We start from the raw sequence: 19,778 nt of genomic DNA on the forward strand, positions 1-19,778 counted from the left end.
ACAAAATGAAAGAATGAAAAAAAAACTCCTTTACTTTAGGTGTATGTTTAAAGGCAATGTCGTACTTAAAGACAAAACATTGTCCAATGATTCAATGCTTTTTTCAGTCTTATGATGTTTCTGTGTACCTCTGCTGAAGGCAACCAAGTCCTGAGTCCTTTAGAGCCAGTGAAAGGCAAAACCTCCATGAAACAAGAAAGAAGCAAGACCTAACAAAGCATCGCCATGGAAGATACCGAGAGTCAGGCGATGTATAAATTGTAGACTTCATTGACTGCATTCCTTTTATTATAACTTTGATTTATTTAATGTATATTTATTATGTAGGTTCCTGTGTAGTTTAATTGATGTGGATGCAAACACTCTTAAATTAAAGCCGAGTCAAGACTTTAATCTCACACTGTTTTATTTCAAATCCAGAATGTATTGTATTGTGTCTTAAAATTTTTCCGTTGTATTTTCTGGATTAAAAAATACAACAATAATCGCATAATAAGAAGTCAAAATATATATGTTTCATCTTGTGTTTTATATGAATAATGTTACATTAAAGCTTTTTATTTATTTATTTTAATGCATGGACAAAATAAGGGAGCGAATGCAAACCTAAGACGGGGCTTTTTATTAAATTGGCATCAGTACAATTCAGTATCAGTATCAAATGAACCCCCTTCATACTGAATTACTTGGATCTTGTAAAGTGTACATATTTGGACTGTGAAACATTTTGTCATTTGTAACACAATGACTAATTCTCAGCGTTAATTTAGAGTATTTTTGCATCTAAATCAGCTAAAACTATGTAGGAATATTAACCATTTATACACATACACTGCTTTGTTTTGGGGAACCAAAGATCTGGACAACACTCAAATTAATATACAGTAAGGTTAAACCACGAAGGAAAACGTACTATGTGGTTTTTTTTTATATGTACATGTACGTTTTATCTGCCAACTGAGGATGTTTTAACCAGGTTTTGGGTGGACAGGGTCTGTATATGGCATTATTATGTAAAAGGAGAAATCTTTAGTAAAAATAAGGATTATAAACTAAGCAGTGTAACAAATTATTTGCATGATTCGTACATGTAAAACCTATCACAAAATATCACTTAAAAAAGGTTTTGGGGTTTTTTGTTGCAACGACTGCACAATTACGTCACTGCGTCATCGCCCGTGAATGTTTGCGTCGGGACGGGGGCACGGAACTGCTGTAGGGTCGACGAATAATTGGAGATGAAGGAGAAAAATGGAAATTAAACAGCGGTTTTAGTCTTGTGGCCGTAACTCAGCGGCAGAACGATTATTTGTAGCCTCGCTCTTCAGTGAATGTTATATGAGGACTCGCGGAGGAAGTGCTTTAGTCGCAGTAAGGTAGCGAATGTAGGCAGAGTTGGGGAGGGCTGTAGCTGCTGGGGTTTTTTTTGGAGAGGGAAAACAACATGGCTGCGGTGGAGCTCGAATGGATCCCAGAAACACTGTACAACACCGCTATCTCGGCGGTGGTGGACAACTACAGCCGGTCGAGAAGGGACATACGCTCGCTCCCGGAAAACATACAGTTTGATGTGTATTATAAGGTAAGATTTGCCGGTCAAGAGGCTCGGGTATATCTGACAGCCTCTCGACTGTACGAGTTCGTGTAATCAGCTGCTAACGTTGCTGCTAACGTTAGCTCAATTACGATAACGTTACGCTCGCTCCTGAAGACCAAAAGCTGTTTTTTTCGGGTCGAGGCAACTAACCGTCGGCTTACTCCGTCTTACATTGTCTTAAAATTCAAGGTAGCCAGTAGTTACTTCTGTATTATGAACCTTTGTTGAATAAGAACCTATAAACGGCATCGATTACATGACAGAGACTGTAAATGAATTGTGTCAGTGTTGTCATGTAAACTAACAGTGTTTTGAGGGATTGTTGTTGTTGTCAGTTTTGTGTTTTGGCTTACTTTATGAATAGTAGCCTGTCTTTTACAGGCAGACGGACTTGTTACAACAGATCCGGTCATTTTCGAGCAGTCAGCTGTCAATTTGCTTCAGACTGCAAACACAAAAAACAGTATGTTGAAACATTCAGTTAAATGCCACTGCTTTTGAGCCATTATATTATTAGAATATATATATTATCTCTTTTCAGATATGGCATTTGTTCCTTCAAACTCAGGATAACTATACCTGCCTATATATGGCCATATACACCAGGATCTTCTCACTGTATTCATGCTTATTTATGATGTACACTGGCGGCTGTGGTTGGATGGACATTCTTCCTTAAACAGCCACAACACATCTCTTTACTGACATGGTGGCCTAAATGCTATGATGTGTGAGAAAATATTGAAAATCTATATCATGCATATAGTTAGAAAGCGTTACATTTAATGTATTCAAATCAAAAATGCTGTCTATAGTCTAAAAACACCACAAGCATAAAGAGTTAAGAGTACAATTTTAAGATCTGAGTGTATGAGAAGTGTAAAAATATCTTTCCTTATAGGTAAATGCGATGCAGTGACTCTCTAGGCTGTAGTAAGCTCGGTGACTTTACATTCCAAGTTTGTTGACATGAATTCAGTCATGGAGAGGTAGTGAGGTAGTGTCTGTGATATGGAGATGCTGTGGATGTGGTTCACTGTGGGACAGGTTTTGAGAACTTGCAGTAAACCAGATGACATCCAAGTGTCTGTGACGGTACTATTCACCAGCATTAGATTTGGCTGGCAACAGTTATAAATCATATATTATGCACCTCTCAGACAGTTGGAGGGCATCAACACATTCACACTCCCCTCCATGCTTATTTACAAGGTGAAAGAGAAGTTGGATGTTAACCTGGATTCATTACTAAGTTCCAGGGAACCCGAGTGTAAAAAATCAAACGTTGCAGGGCTCAAACAAACTATTTACATGTAAGATTTCCGAACATCCTGATCCAGAGATCCGGAGGCAGAGTGAGAGGAAAGGTCCCCACGGCACAAGAGGAGAGGGAGGGCCCCCAGCACTGTTGGCAGAAGAGCCGTGGACTGCAAATACTCTGAGCAGAACGAATGGGAACGAATTACAAAATAATATATTTGAATATATTTCTCACCTTTTCCCTGGTGGTTTGAATAAGTCTCTACATAGTTTTTTAGAAATAAACTCACCGAGAGAGTCTAAAAAGTGCTAAATCTAGCGAGAAAAGTTGGCAACACAGGTCTCCCTCTGTAATAGATTTTGTGTGTAAGGGCGCGTGTGATGTAGCATAGAGATCATGCCTCACATGTTTTGAATTTGAACAGTCAAAACGATATTTATTCCATGACTCATGAACGCAATCATTTCATTTGTAATGAAACATTTCTCTACTTTCCCAGAATTACCCCTGTATGTTTGTGTCCGAGCCAGGTGCTCTATTTATTGTCCATCTTTCATTTCGAGCACTGAGCACTTCCATACCAGTGGGCATTTTTACTGAAATGTTGGGGCTTGTGTTCTGAGTGTTGTCATAAATGGAAACTGTTGAATGTATTCTTTACCCTGAAACCTCTGGTTCTGTTCTGATTTGTGAATGCAGATGTTGGTTAAGCTATTTTGCTGTCTTTTGGATATATGCAGTGATGAGCTGGCATCTTGGAGGTAGCTTGTATATCTAAAGGTTCTGGTAGGTAGAATAAGCCACCTTCGCTGATACAGGAAACGTGGCTGATGAAACCTCCACAGAGTGTGTGTTTAACCTACATTTGACCCAGATGTGTGAGTCTGCTGTCACAAGATAGTTAGTCACTGGTTGTCACTGTTCAGAAAGAATCGAAGCTTCAGCGGTAGCACCATACATGTCACAAACAGAGTGTTACATTACAAGAAAAAATGCCGCCTACACTCTTGCTTACTTTCTACCCCTTTTTATTTTGTACTATTTGTTAGTCTTTCTCAAAATAGTGGGGTAGACGGGCACAAATGCATAACTTAAACATCAATAATGCTCAACAGAAATACCATTCATAATAGGAACAGCTGATTTCTGAAGCCAACTACAGTGAGACGTATTCCACCCCGGTTAACAGGAGGACCATGACACCAGGTTCGATTGTCAAAGTAAAATCATCTACAAACAATATGAATTTGTTGGCCAGTACTGGCTTTAATGAACGTTATTAATTGGTAGAATTAAGTTAAAACATGAATGATAATAATTGGCCATCATCAACTCTACATTTAATAAAACCTGTGAGCACTGGCTTCTGAATTTCCAGCTTCTCCAGCAGAACTCATTTTTATTAACTTTAATTGGAATCATCAATTTGAGAAACATCATTTTATTGATGGCAAGTTACAAGACATGGACTTGACAATAGTAGCATGTGAAACATTTCTGATCAAACTGAAGAATGAACTATTATTAATTAGACGATTGACAACTCCACCCTGTCTCCATCCCCCCACAGTCGCAACCTCGAACGCCACATAAACCAAATCACCACAACTGCCTTTTTTCACCTTAAAAACATAGCCCGACTCCGCCCATCACTCTCCTTCTGTGCTGCAGAAACCCTTATCCACGCCTTCATCACCTCCAGAATCCATTACTGTAACAGCATCCTCTACGGCACACCATCCAAAACCTTCAATAAACTCCAGTACATCCAGAACTCTGCTGCTCGTTCTGTCCCCGCAACCCGGACCACATCACCCCCGTCCTCCAGAAACCTCCACTGGCTTCCCGTCCCTCAACGTTAAAATTCAGGTCAAATCCTCCTCTCACACACAAAGCCCTCCATAACCAGGCCCCTTCGCTACCTCACTGACCTGCCTCCACGCCACATCATCCATCCCGAGCCTCCGCTCATCTGCTGCAAACTCCTGACTCCACCACCCCGACCAAGCCACCGAACCTGGGGCGACAGCCTTCTCTGTAGCTGCCCCCTCCCTCTGAGAACTCTCTCCCCAAACCCATCCGTGACTGTACCGACCCTTCCAACGTTCAAATCTCGGACAGAGGAGATCACCTTTTAATTGCTTTTAATGTTTAGCTTAGTCTGATGGTGGTTTTTAGTTTCTTACTATTTGATGTTTGTTTGATGCTGTTTCTCTTTTTATGTAAAGTGTCTAGAAATTGTAGAATAGGAGGTAGTGTGAGAAAAGCACTTATAAACTATATTATTATTATTATTAGACGTGGCAACAACAAAAAATAGTACTAGCAACTGGTATGCCCTCCCTGTTATGCTCATCGTTGGCAGCTTCAATGAAACAGTTGGTGACACCATGTGTCACAAAAGTAGTAATGTCTCTGGGTCAGCAGTAGTGACAAGGACTGCAGTGCTTTACGCTCAATGCTAACATGCTGTTGATGACTAACATGCAAATGTTTACCATGTTCATCTCTGTTTAACATGTTAGCATGCTAATGTTTGCTTATTTGCACTTAACACAAAATACAGCTGGGACTGATGGGAATGTCATTACTTTTGCAGATATTTGGTAATAACCAAAGTATGGAACAAATTAAAACGTCAGCCTGCTACTAGCCTCAGTTATATGTTTAAACTACAAATCATCCTGAGGGAGGCAGGACATTTCCTGGCAATATATCCAACAATTGCCAATATATTCCACTCCGAACCACAAATGTCACCTCATAGTGGCACTAGAGAAAAGTTTCAGCAGGCTTCGACACCAGGGCCTCATCAATGTCTGTACAAAGGATCATGGCAAATCATCTGATACTTGTTGAGATATTTCATTCTGGACCAAAGTGGAGGACCAGCTGGCATTGCATAGAGCCATGTTAATAAAAAACATGATATGGAGTACACACTTCAAATAATGATAATAAAACAATGACACGTAGTCAGTTATCCTCAAAACCTTTCAGTTCATTGAGTTGTTATTTCAGCACTAGAAAAATGTGTTTTCGTGCAGTGCCACCAACTCTCACAGGCAGATAATCGTAACACAGCTGTCTTGATAAATTAGCTTCTTGTGAGCCAGTGTGACTTGGACCATTTCTCACATAATCTCCCATCACTTGGACATTAAGCAATGTTTCACCCAATAACTGCAATTGAAGAGACACAGCTGAGACTGGCAGTGTCCCCCACAGACCCCACCATGGACAGCCACTGAATATAACAACTTCCAGCTCAGTGCATTTTGATGACAGGCTAGACATCAGCAAATGTTTTTCTGTTTCAACTTCTGAACAACAGGCAGCATTTTTAAAAGCATATACACCCTCAATAGAAACTAGGATTAAAAATAGGACAAAGTCCATTTGAAGACGGAACATTCTGTACCCTTCTGCTGAGCCGTACTCTCCCCACCTGCATCTTAGATCAGGTATTACCTATAGACTCGACACTGCGCTCCTAATGGATGAGATGACATCTGTATTATTGTGAGTGTGTCTCCAAGCTCACCTTATCCTTCCACCTCTGTGTGTCTTTCAGCTTTACCAGCAGGGCCGGCTCTGCCAGCTGGGGGGAGAGTTCTGTGAGCTGGAGGTGTTTGCTAAAGTACTGCGTGCTTCAGACAAAAGGTAAGAACATAATGGGACTAAGCTGTGCCTGAAACCTCACACCATCCACACTGAAAGCATCAGTTGTGTTACAGAATGGTTCTGGAGACCATGGCCCCTTCAACAGATGCTTATCAGAGCAGTTCATGCTGTATGTGCTGAAAACTGCATTCATGGAATAGTGGATACAGTTTTTAGCCTCATGTATGGACCTTACTGAAACTGAACCAACCTCACCAAACATATCTAATGAAGCAGTTCTTATAGTAGTATATTGTAGAGTTGCATCCATCAATCAGTCAGTTGATCAACAAAGAGGGTGTCTGCAGGGTCCTAAAAACTCTAAAATCCCATAATCAGACTGTTAGGCCTTAATGTCTTTAATATGATTTGATTGGATTAATGAACGTTACTTGTATAGCATTTCTCAGTCTCAATTGTAGGTATGTTTGTGGGATACATTTCTATTGATCATGCTCTAACAACTACAAAATGGACCCAATACCAATTTTCCTTCATATGGTACTTTTTTTGGCCAGTATTGAAGACTTCGGACTGTGAGAAATTCTAATGGGCATTTTGCCCTTTTCTGACATTTTATAGCTAAACAAATTCAAGAAAATAATCTGCAGATTATTCCATAATGAAAATAATTGGCAGAATCAGGCAGAAAAACCATTGTATAGACATTGAAGTTGTTGTGCAGAACTGGACTTTTGGTCACGTCTGAGTTCTAATTGTGTTTAATTTGGCCCAGTGTATCAATCATTTACTGTTTCGACTTTTTCTGAATGAGACTATTAAGTGTTTGCTTTGTATTCCTTCTCCTACTGCTGGGACCTGTTGGGTCCTTTTCAGTTATATCAGTTTAACATAGTCATTGCAAGTTCCATATCACACACTCTGGGGCGGCTATGGCTCAGAGGCAGAGCGGGTCGTCCACTAATTGGAAGGTTGTTGGTTTAATCCCCGGCTCCTCCTGCCAGCCGTGTCGAAGTTCGCTTGGAGCAAGATACTGAAACCCCAAATTGTCCCAATGCTGTGCACAGTGTGTGAATGAGCTTAGTTTCTGTTCGATGAGCTTTGCCATCGCTGTGTGAATGTGTGTGAAAGGGTGAATGTGGCACGTAGTGTAAAAGCGCTTTTTCGGAAGACTAGAAAGGCGCTACACAAGTACAGGGCCATTTACCATTTACTCTGCTGCCACTTAAACTTCAAAAGTTAGAAATCTGAGTACTACTTTGTGAAAGAAGACCAATGCAGCTCTGATATAAAGAGCTTGGTTAAAGTACCCTTTAGGTTAAGCTACATTATTGAGGTTCTTTCTATAATGTTATCTGTGTGGTGTATGTTGCTGCTTTCAACCTGCATTGATAGGCGTAATGAGAATACAATAGCAGTAGTCATCAGCATTGTTATTGACAGATTAGCCAGATGTTTGTGATATTGTTTTAGTCGAGGCTTAAATGTAACAAGTAATCATTACCTAATAGTTCTACCTTCCACTGACATGGTTCATTTCTTTGTCCTCTCCTCTGCAGACACCTCTTGCACCATTGCTTTCAGGCACTAATGGACCACGGTGTGAAAGTGGCCTCAGTTCTGGCAAACTCCTTCAGCCGTCGCTGCTCCTACATCGCAGAGTCTGACGCCCATGTCAAAGAGAAGGCCATCCAGTTCGGCTTTGTGCTGGGTAAATGGTGGGGAAGGGACAGAGATTCAGTGGGTCAATCAGTGGAGGCTGTTCATTCCTTGCACTGATGTTATCATAGCGTCAGCTGATAGGAACAAGACTAGGTTGAAACCTAGTATACAGTTATGGTCACTGTGCTGCTGCGGACGTAACGACTGTCTGACCCTGCTGTGAAGCTTTGTTTATGCCCGACAGTGTCCCCAGCGCGGGGGCTGTTTGCTTGTCAAAAGTGACGTCATCAGCAGGCCATGGCAGTCATTGTTGATCCAGTGGTATATTTTGTATTGCTGCTCTGGTTCTGTTGCTCATTGTGGCCCTGCTCCTTGGCAGTATTCCCCACCTGGTCCTCACGATTCCTACGCTAGTAGTATTTAAACTCCCCCTATCCTTCGAGCTCCCAGTCCGGATACAGTCAGTTCATAGGGCCGCTAATTAGCTAGTGGCAGCATCTAGTACAGTTAGCCAATGCAACACTGCATGACTCCCTATGTTACAAGAGAAAAGGTCCGTGTTGAAACCATCCCGATACTTTTGTCCCAGTGACCAGGTGCAGCTCCCAGACAGAGTTTCACGTTGTTATTTTTTTATTAAAACACTCACTTTAACCACCAGTTACTACAGTTGATGCTGAATTTACCCCCCTGTGATTTGGAGACAGTTGGAGTAATCTGATGTCTTTTGATTGCAGGTGGCTTCTTGTCTGATGCGGGCTGGTATGGAGATGCAGAGAAAGTGTTTCTGTCGTGCCTGCAGCTGTGCACGCTCCACAGTGAGGTCCTCCACTGCTTCCGCGCTGTGGAATGCTGTGTCAGGTCAGTCTGAAAACCTGTGGACATTCAGTATATGGTTAGCAAAAACTCCCTTGAAAGACCCCTTGTGTAGAATGTATATATTGGTTTACTTTTCCAATCGACCGAATCTCTTCAACAAGTGTAACTGTAGATCCTACTCTACTGTGACTCTTTTCGTGGCACAGACATGGATCACATTTTGGTGGCCCAACTTGACAAAATGGCTGCATCACACAGCATTTGACACTTGTGGCTAGAATTGACAATTGGCAATAATAGAATAACAACTATATTTAAATTTGACATTGGCAAGCTAACTTATTTGGGTAAATTTTAACGGGCTGGATAATTTTTACTTATCAGAGTTGTAGTTGCATTAGATCAGGACCACTTTGATTAAAGACATAAATTAGAGCTGATATGGTTCTTCATTATTAAGGCTGCAGTAAATGGAAGGATTTTACCAGGTTAGTCTGACCTGCCATGCTCATACTAAACTGTAGCCACAAGCACACACAGAGGCATCTGTTCCAGTTCTCTCTGTGTCTTTACCACCCTTTTTTGTTTATCCAGTCCACAAGATCTATGCTTCAAATTCTACATACAGGGTATCTAATGAAGATCAATAAATTGTCACAGCAGACAGTTTCCCTCCCACTTCCAAATAATGGTTTTATGTGAAAGTGCATTTTGCCAGCACAGTTTGCCACTCTGGAAATTTTAATACTGTAAGTGTCAAAATGGCATTTAACGCAGACAGAAAATTAAGTAAGGGCAGTTTCGATAATAAACTATTTTTGTCAACTATTCAACAAACGTGCCCAACACTAAAAAAAATATCAGGAACAAATAAGTTGATGAATGAACCTTTAATTGAATTCCATCATTTTGTTTGTAAAAAACTGTTTGACTGTTTGTGTCACTGCTGCTTTGCTACCTTGTTTTTTTTTATAGCACTGTAAATATGACACTGTACTGTATTATAACATGACAATAAATAATGACGGAATCAGAAAGGATCCTCATTTGTTCTGTATTTCTATCTACACCCAGTAAATAAACTGGACAGACACACCAGAGATTATTAAGTTGTCCTCTCTTTCCTCCCCAGGCTGCTTCATGTCCGCAATGGCAACTGTAAGTACCACCTGGGGGAGGAGACCTTCAAGCTTGCTCAGTCTTACATGGACAAACTAGCCAAACATGGCCATCAGGCCAACAAGGCAGCGCTATACGGCGAGCTTTGTGCCTTGCTCTTCGCCAAAAGCCACTATGATGAGGTACGTGTGTCTGACCACCAGTGACTGAGACAATATTATATTTTATATTCCTTATATACAGATATACATATTTCTGAAATTTGACGTGCCTTTTAGAAACAACCCAATTTTATCTGCCTTGCTCCCAGACTTGCAGCAAATTGTGCAATACATAGTTGGAGTTTCACCCACATCCTCTCCACAGAAATGCTTGCTTGTGCTTCAGCTCTTAAAATGTGTCTTTATGAAGTTCCCTATCGGTACTGCACATGTACAGCTCTCAACAGAGATGAGACGGAAGAAGGTTCATTAGCTACTTCCATCATCGGCTCCAGAAAAAAACCAGATGTGTTTCAGGCTGCATTCACGTGGAATCAGGCAGATGGTAGACAGACAGCACCTTCCTCACAGCACGGGAAAAACAAACAAACCATCCAACGACAGGACGACAAAACACAACACTCAGGACAATATGTTACTATGGTGATGTCTGTTGGCCTCACCTACGTTTATCATCCTGCTCTCATCATCTAACATGACAACCGGTTTGCTGTCTACCGTTTGCCTGAGTCCATGTGAATGCAGCATCATTCTTTTTCACCTTTGGTCGGCCAAGAGAGTTGCTAGCATTACCAGCCCGAAGTGGCATTTAACTTTCCCTGGCAAAGTGGGCAATCCTTATTGTTGAGACCTGTACATATTATAGACAATAAAGAATTGTAGAATAGTAATAAAGATCACTATGTCTGTTTTACACCATTGCACGGTTGTTAAGAAATTGAGAACATTTTGGAACCCATATGTTTCCCTGATTTTTTTTTTTTTTTCCAGGCATACAAGTGGTGTATAGAGGCTATGAAGGAAATTACTCCAGGGCTGCCTGTCAAAGTAGTGGTTGATGTCCTCCGGCAAGCCTCCAAGGTTAGCGATGTTCATTTCTATTATTGAGTTATTATTGGGAAATTGCAGAATGTATCTAGAGAACAGCAATCTGTTGTGCCTAATAAGGAGATCCCTTGAGCACATATGATTGTGTGATGTTTGGCTTTGTCTTTCCACTGCAGGCCTGCGTGGTGAAAAGAGAGTTCAGAAAAGCAGAGCAGCTGATCAAACACGCAGTGTTTCTAGCAAGGTAACCTGCTGTGTCTTATAAGGCCTCAACGTTATTCTTATTCCTTTTGTTGTCATGAATTCCGATTCAATGTTTTGTGTCTTACAGAGAACATTTTGGACACAAGCATCCAAAGTACTCCGACACGCTGCTAGATTATGGATTTTACTTATTAAATGTAGACAACATATGCCAATCAGTTGCTATTTACCAGGTAAGTAGAGTGATTGGATACAGTATATGTTTTCTGTGTCCTCATTTTCATTAATAACCATTGTGGCATGTTGTGTATGTTTAATTAAAAGTCCTTTGTGTCTGTACAAATTCCAGACAGCACTGGACATCCGACAGTCTGTGTTCGGGGGGAAGAACATCCACGTCGCCACAGCCCATGAAGACCTGGCCTACTCCTCATACGTGCACCAGTACAGCTCTGGGAAATTCGACAACGCTCTGTGAGTACAATGAATCTTACAACCTCAGTACTATTGCTAGACCAGCAAGCTAATTGCATTAGACATGAGCTAGACCATGACTCCTACTGTGATGGTCTCTTCTGTTCTGCATCGTACTGGTATTTATGTTGTGTGGCTGCAGGCTTTGGGTATGCCATTTCATTTCATGCATTATAAAGCATTGGTAATGTCAGGCATAGTGATAGATGCTGGCAAAGAGCTGAGTGGAAAATGTTTTTGGGATTTTAACTGATCCAGTGACACTCCTTCCCGTATACAAAGGACCTGATTCAAAATTGAGTAATGCTCCCTCTGACCTCTCTAACTCTGATCTGAGCTTCAAAACAACTTGACTTTCTTGGAAGTGTTTATCCTGATAGAGTACAGTTTCTAGCCAAGTGTGAGTTGCATGACATGTTTGGGTCAGCTGCTGTGTGTTTGTCCCTCAGATTCCATGCAGAACGTGCCATAGACATCATAACTCACATTCTGCCTGAGGACCATCTGCTGCTGGCCTCCTCCAAGAGAGTCAAAGGTAATGCAAGTTTCCTGGAGGTGCTGGGCTTCTGCCCACTGTGTGGAGGGTAGAGTGGGGAATATCAGGCAGGCACTCTGTCTTAAAACAAATTCCATTATCTTTGTGTTTTATATTTATATATGAAGGGCACATATTTTTAACTGTATGGTCTTGGGCAAAAAAAGATGTGGCTAATAGGGTTTGGCGATACGTTAACATTTTTCAGCACTACAAGGAGTTTTTAACTGGTTATGAAACAGTCTCAATTTAATACCGATGCCTCTGTATGACCTACATGATTAAAGACCATCAGAGAGAAGATTGGATATTTCTATACAGTTTTTCTCAAGGTCTGCCACTGGGTTGGATTCAGTTAGTTTTCCCTTGAAATCAATTAAGGAGGTGGTAGAAGCACTACCACTTTTGTCCACAGGGGTCGCCAGAATCAACACTAAATCAAAGTTTAAATTCACCTAATTCCTCATTTTTCAAATTGATTTTCTTGATTTGGTGTGTGTTGAGTAATTTCCACCTAGGGTTGTTGTAGTGATGAGTCCTTTTTAGCGAGTCAGCAAGAATCAGTCAGTAGCCTACAGACTGCCTGGTTGTGACTTTTAAGCTCCTGTTAAATTTCACATTTAATACCAAAAAATGACATGGTGCTGTGACATGAAGTCTAACATGTACTTCATCAACCATACAGCCCTGATTCTGGAGGAAATCGCCATCGACTGCCACAACAAGGAGACAGAAGAGCGCCTTCTGCAGGAGGCTCACGACCTCCACCTCTCCTCATTGCAGCTGGCCAAGAAGGCCTTCGGGGAGTTCAACGTCCAGACGGCCAAACACTACGGCAACCTAGGACGGCTCTACCAGTCCATGAGGAAGTTCAAGGTGGATGGATATGTCTGTCTGTCTGTCTCCTATGATTATTAGAGACAGACTAATTATTAGTATTATTAGAGATTATTAGTATTAATGTAACATGAAACTATCTTTGTGTGTTTGTGTCTGGTTTTATGGGTGTCCATGTAACCAGGAAGCAGAGGAGATGCACATCAAAGCCATCCAGATCAAGGAGCAGCTTCTAGGCCACGAGGACTACGAGGTGGCTCTGTCTGTGGGTCACCTGGCCTCCCTCTACAACTACGACATGAACCAGTATGAAGACGCAGAGAGGCTCTACCTGCGCTCCATTGCTATAGGTCAGACGTGGGGAACGGATGGATGGGTCACACATGCTGGCTGTCATTTTATCTTGGTTGGCACTTGATGATAACTGTTTTTCCAGTGAGCTGCTGAACAAGTGGGCTAGTTACATGTTTCAGTCTGATCCTACAAACTGAACCTGCCATTCAGCATAGGTTACCATGGTGATTTACCCTTGTTAAAAGTAAGCCTGCTTCTAGATAGCAGAAAGACCGGGTTAAGCCTAAACGTAGCTGGGTAGCACTTTGATAGTGCTTTGTAAAACAGGCACTCCTGTAATACAGAGAAAATGTTTTTCTTGTCTGCTCCCCAAAGTGCTGCTCCCAAAATGAACCAACTTCTGAGCCACAGCTGAGTCGGACTGATTTGATATGCCTGTCTGGGCTTAATAGCCCATGGTGGTGCATTACATTGGCCATTAGCAGCCTAATAGCTTATAATTAATATGGTTGATTTAGGGCTGTATCAAATGGTTATTTTCATTATTGATTATCAGCCAATAAACTTATTTTATTTGCTTGGCCATTTAAACATTAGAAAAGTAGAAACAATGTCCAAAACTATTGTCCTGAGCCCAAGTTGATATTCAAAACCCAAAACATATAAATGACCTATAATCTAAGACAAGATAAAGCAGCATTTTCATATGTGTTGGTTTGCTTAGAATTTGACTTAAAGGGAAACTTTGTAGCAGAGAATAGAATATATCTGTATTGTTCTCTGGGGTGGAAAGGAGATACATAATCATTAAACAGACAAGCAGTTAGTAAAACAACCACATAGACAAGGTCACATTACACATTTGGAAACAGTTCATGTCAGTATGTGTGGCTTTAATCTCATCACGCTAAACTCCTTTATAAGCAGTTGTTGCAGTGGAAGCACAGCTACATGAGTGTTTTAACACCTGTCTTCTTCATCTGTGATATGAAAACATCAGATTTCCACACAGTGGGGTGCACAGTGGCTTACCTGGTAGAGCGCGTGCCCCAAGTAGGCTGAGTCCTTACCACAGTGGCCTGGGTTCAATTCCAACCTGCAGGGGTTGGACATTTTGAGACTCAGTTCATAAAATGTACAGCCTGCATGCTGTCACTCTGTGTATAATGTCATGGGAAAAAAAAATATTTGAACCAACTGTAGTACAGTGTGTAGTTCAAACAGCCCTAGACTGGCATCAACTTTTCTTTTTTCTGCCTCTGAGGGTGGCTTGAAAGAAAAAGTTTGAGAACCACTGGACTAATTGATAAAGTGACTAATTGTTGCAGTTCTAGAATGCTTATAAACATGGTATGTGATGTTTGTTGTGTCCTCACAGGTAAGAAGCTGTTTGGAGAGGGTTACAGCGGGCTGGAATACGACTACCGAGGCCTGATCAAACTCTACAACTCCGTGGGAAACTACGAGAAGGTGTTTGAATACCACAACGTACTGTCCAACTGGAACCGGCTGAGGGACCGGCAGTTTGCCGTGGCAGATGCCCTGGAGGATGTCAACACTACGCCCCAGCAGACCCAGGAAGTGGTACAAGCTTTCCTATTGGCTCAGAGTCTGGGCCCCACCCGCCCCTGTCTTGGCTGATTTTATGAGGGAAGAGGGGAAAACAGACACATGGGCTTCAGCCTGGTGAGGACACATAAAGCCCAAATGTGATGCTTCAGTTGCACACAGTTAATTGGTAATACACAGTAAATTCAAGCATCACTGGCAAGTCAGCTGGCTTCATTGTCACTGCAGCCGCCAGTACACACACAGACATACACACACATTTAGTCGTGGAATAAAAAAAGTAGAGAAGACACCGTTATCAAACCTCATCGACACCCACACGAACCACCAAGATGCAACTCCAGACTGGACGCATCTTCACCCCACACAGCAGACTGTTGCATTTCTCCAAGAGAAAGAGGACACACAACTGAAGGGGGGACCTTTTGAAAGAAAAAAAACAACGACCTCAAACGTCCTGTAAGGATGACAAACGACCTCTCCTCTTCTCTTGTCTCGCTCGCCTTTTTCTTTTCAGTTTGGAATCGGAGGACATTTTTTGCTTTTGTATTCGAACCAGTGTAGCTCTGAACGCCATGAGACTCATCGCGGATCAAAACCATGTTCCAGGGCTATGTACATGACGGTATCTGGACATCTGTGAAAATCCGTGTTTCTAACTACATCCATCAACGTCATCACCTGGAGGAACAGAGAAGGAAAATGTCAGATATTTTTGACACTTGTACAGTAAAATATTACTGCAGATTGTACACTTAAGTTTCAGTTGAAGGCTTCTTGTTTGTTTTTTTCTTTGCAAAGAAATGAAAGTGGACCCTAAGAAAACTTTGAACTGCTTGGTGGAGAGAGATTACAGTGGTTGAATGTGTTGAACCAGTGGGTATATTGTTATACACAGAACAAGCTTCACAGGGCTTGTTTTCAATTTATTTTATCTCCTTTTCCAGCTTAGTACTGACCTAGAATAATTAAAATGCCAATAATTTATATGCAAACGTGTATGTTTATGTAGCCCTTTGTTTATGCTTTTCTTACTGAGTGAGCCATGAATTCTAAAACTGTTCAACACTATTACTTCTAAACCAAGGACATGGGTCGGAGTGAGACGAGGAAGGTCTACATGTACAGAGAGGCTCATAAGCCACCCTTTAGTAGTTCATCTTAAGGTGCGGCTTCGTGTCTGTGTGTGTGTCTGTGTGTGTGTCTGTGTGTCTGTTTGTATGTATGTGTGTGTATGTGTGTGTGTTGGTATACACAGATAGAACTCTGGGTGCCCAAGTGCTCCACTGATGATTACCAGCCTTACACCAGCTTGCAGTTATCTGTCTGTAGACGGACCCATACTTCTAAGTGCTAAATAAACTATTATACCCTTAAGGGCACTACAATGGGGACCAATATTGTATATTTGTGCGAGTGTGTGTGCATGTGTTGCCCGCCTGTTTACCTGTGCATCTGGCCTTTCCTCTCCACTCCATCCTGTCAAGTCAGAGCCCATTGAAGCAAAGTTCAAGCAGTTTTTGTTTTTCCATCCTACTGGCTGTTTCTGTCCAGAATCCCACCAACTGCTCCACTATAGAGGTCAACTCTCATGCTTGCGAGGTTCTTTAATCATAATGAATGGGGAAAATAACTCTGAAAGTAACCAGTGACATGTCTTTTTCTTAAATTGCCATGATGATCACTTCATGTCAGTAAAAATGACCTCTAGCCAAATCTTAACCAGCTCAGCTTTTAAAGGATCAGATCACTTTGATTACAAAAAATAAAAAATATTGAATTTGTTTTTGCAACCAATAATGGATGATAGACTGATACCAGCATAGACATTTGGGAGTTTACCAATATCAGACAAGATATGTCCATAGCTTAACCTCTCTACAGTGTGGAAATCTAGCACCCTCTGCTGGACTATCTATGTAATAGCAACACTGTTTAGATGGCCTCGTATGGAAAGCTAAGGAAACATCTTTGGCATTTTTCTGCTGACATTTCTTGTGATTTTTCAGCCAACATAGACACACATACATCTCTAATAAGCCAATATTGGCCCAGTTGATTTATCAGATTGTATGTTCTCAGACTGTTTGAATTGAAGAGTTTTTTGAGGCCTGAAGAGGTAAAACCGTACAGTATTTAAAGAGATAAACATCATTTTGTGTAGTAGATATGTGTTTTTTATTTATTTCCTACCCTGGTAATCAAGACCCACAGGTTGGGCACCAATGCCCACATGGTATCTAGCCTTGCAGATAGTTTTGGTTGAATTGGAGCTCTTTTTTTTTACGTTCTAGTATACTAGACATTAGATTCCATTCCCTTTCACTGTATCATCTGTGATTATTTTCCCGATTAATTGTTTTTTCTATAAAATGCCAAAACATTTGAAAAATGCAGATAACAATTTCCCAGAGCCCAAAGTGACGTCTTATCCAACCAACAGTCCAAAACCCAAAGACTTCATGTACAGAGAGGAAAATTACATTACATTACATTTACATTTAAGAAGCCAGAACCGGCAGATAATTGACATTTTAGCTTGCGTAATGACTGAGACAATTAATCAATTACCAGAATAGTTCTAAATGACCCTTCCTAAGTCCCGCCCCTTTTTGCTCAGTGCTCCAATAACAGTTGAGCCAGCCTCGGTCTGAACCTCAGTCAACCTTTTCCCTTCCTTTACCTTATGCTATGTGCTAGGCTAATCTATGTTGGAAAAGTCAACCACATTTTGAAGATGGTTAAAAGATAAAAACAACACAGTCACATCTTAAGTTAGTGTTAGAAAAATGCAAGCTAGTGTTTTGCTAAGATTAGCTAACTTAAGATATGACTGTATACTGTATATGTTGCTTTTTTTTGTTGCTAAAAGAGCCGGGGCTTAGGAAGGGTGCACTAGGGTGGAGGCAGAAACGTGAGAGATCTCTGCATAAAAAAACAAAACTATGTGCATGGCTAACTACTATTAGAGGTAAGTGAGAAAGTTTTTTTTTCCTAATTTGGGTGAACTGACCCTTTAAATAGCAGCTGTGTGGTCACGAAAGAACTGAGACAAGCATGTGGCTGTGCAGAGAAGTAACTGCTCTCCCTGATGGAAAATGTCCAGCTGTAAAACCAAATCAGGCATTAATATCTGCAACGTTACTGAAAATCCAATGCCTTCGATAAGCACCCCCACTGTTTATGTTTTTCAAGAGAATGAAGAAAACGAGCTTTGCCTTGCTGTCGCTTCAGTGCTGTCGGACGTCTCCCTCTCTAGCAGTGATGCGAGTGGCTCTAGCTGAGGAGGTCCAGCCTTAGCCCCCTTAAAAGGACGCTCAGCTACACTCTTGGTGCTTCGGCTTCAACAGGCGCCCCCTCCCTCCTGAAACACACACCTTTCCACTGGGAGACGGACAACATTTTTCCAGGGCGGACACATGGAAATGAATGTTATAGTCCTAGATCTATACACATGTCAAATTGCAGAAAACGTCTGAGTCAGGGCACATATCTTCGTAATTGCAAACATTTAATGGAACAATGTACTCTCAAATACTCCTCCACTGTTAGATATCATCATGGATTTATTTTGTTCTCTCTCATAGGTCACCTGTTGAATTGCATCCTGGTCTATTAGGACTACCATATTGGAGCCACTGGCAATCAATTTCTGTATAAAAATCTGCATAAAAATTCAAGAAAAGGCTATTTTTCACTGATTCTGACGTGAAGTATCTTCTGCCCACACTGCAGCTGAACTTTCAATATCTTGCCATGATAAAAAAAAAAAAAAAAAGGGTGTTTTTCCATTAACAGTAACCCTGAGAAACCCGCTCGACTGGTGGAATGTAAGGTCCGACTCGACAATACCTACTGGTCATAGTTGTGATCTACTGATATCTGAAAGGGAATTACTATATAGTGTCAGTGCTGGAGGGGGAGGGAGGGTCAAAGGGTGTGAGGGCATGCTGGGAAATGTGGACAAAGATGTTCAATAAAGCTGTGATCTCTTCAACAGCCCTGTTTCTCTTAAGAGTCCGGATGATTGACACCGAACGCGATGAGGGGGATGTTTTACTGTTGTCCTGTTACTGCTTCACTGTTAGCTGCAAAAACATTAAAACTTGTATCATTGATCACGAACGACACATGCAGTTCTCTCTTGTGTTCACGCCGCACACTGAAATTTACCGCTATCTGATTTGTTCTACCAGCTGAATGTCTGTATTTGTAGCTGTACTTGAAATGGGTGTGGCTTAAACCAGATGTGTGTGTGGCTTACAGTAGAAATGGGCGTGGCTACCTGGATGTTTTCATATCAGTTATATTTATTATAACTATTATAACTACACTATTTACAGCCTCAGCAATGTTTTTGATCACAAGGGTAAGAAATATTTACAGAACAGGATTTTTTTATAAAAATTGCAGTATTTCTAAGTACAGATGATACTATTTGTGAAAAGTACATTATCAAATTTAACCTGAATACTTGCTCAATCCTACTACAAGAACAGTTAGTAAATGTATAATAAATGTATGTATAGTCACTGTTGGCATCACGTGGTGACTTGTCTTGCCTTACTTTACTTGCTTAAGAAAAAATGACTTGTGACCTGCTTAAGACTTGAAATGAGTCATGTCCGTTCCAGAGCAGAAAGGCTGCATAATACAAACCAATATTACAGAAATATTCTCATAAAATGAATCCCAACAAACATTTTGTCTGTAAAGTATGACAATAAAGAAATA

The 19,778-nt window shown here is 41.1% G+C and overlaps 1 protein-coding gene across 1 annotated transcript; it reads left to right on the forward strand.

Annotated features, from left to right (window-relative positions):
* Positions 1-1,169: 1,169 nt before the first annotated feature.
* appbp2 (amyloid beta precursor protein (cytoplasmic tail) binding protein 2) lies at positions 1,170-19,169 on the forward strand. The gene is made up of 13 exons (XM_035679689.1): positions 1,170-1,582; positions 6,433-6,521; positions 8,042-8,193; positions 8,882-9,005; positions 10,096-10,264; positions 11,075-11,164; positions 11,308-11,375; positions 11,463-11,568; positions 11,685-11,809; positions 12,259-12,344; positions 13,030-13,220; positions 13,366-13,531; positions 14,854-19,169. The coding sequence occupies exons 1-13, from the start codon at positions 1,445-1,447 to the stop codon at positions 15,114-15,116; spliced, it is 1,767 nt and encodes a 588-aa protein (XP_035535582.1). The 5' UTR covers positions 1,170-1,444; the 3' UTR covers positions 15,117-19,169.
* The last annotated feature ends 609 nt before the right edge of the window (positions 19,170-19,778 follow it).

This window comes from Morone saxatilis, unplaced genomic scaffold (genome assembly GCF_004916995.1).
Source record: "Morone saxatilis isolate NCDOM2014 unplaced genomic scaffold, NCSU_SB_2.0 Contig8, whole genome shotgun sequence".
NCBI lineage: Eukaryota > Metazoa > Chordata > Actinopteri > Moronidae > Morone > Morone saxatilis.

What these genes read in the sequence shown, in the direction of transcription:
- appbp2 (XM_035679689.1), top strand. Translation starts at nt 1,445, where the DNA reads ATGGCTGCGGTGGAGCTCGAATGGATCCCAGAAACACTGTACAACACC. An exon ending in GCTGTGGAATGCTGTGTCAG is followed by an intron (nt 9,006 to 10,095) that starts GTCAGTCTGAAA and finishes TTTCCTCCCCAG; the next exon opens with GCTGCTTCATGTCCGCAATG. An exon ending in AATCAGTTGCTATTTACCAG is followed by an intron (nt 11,569 to 11,684) that starts GTAAGTAGAGTG and finishes TACAAATTCCAG; the next exon opens with ACAGCACTGGACATCCGACA.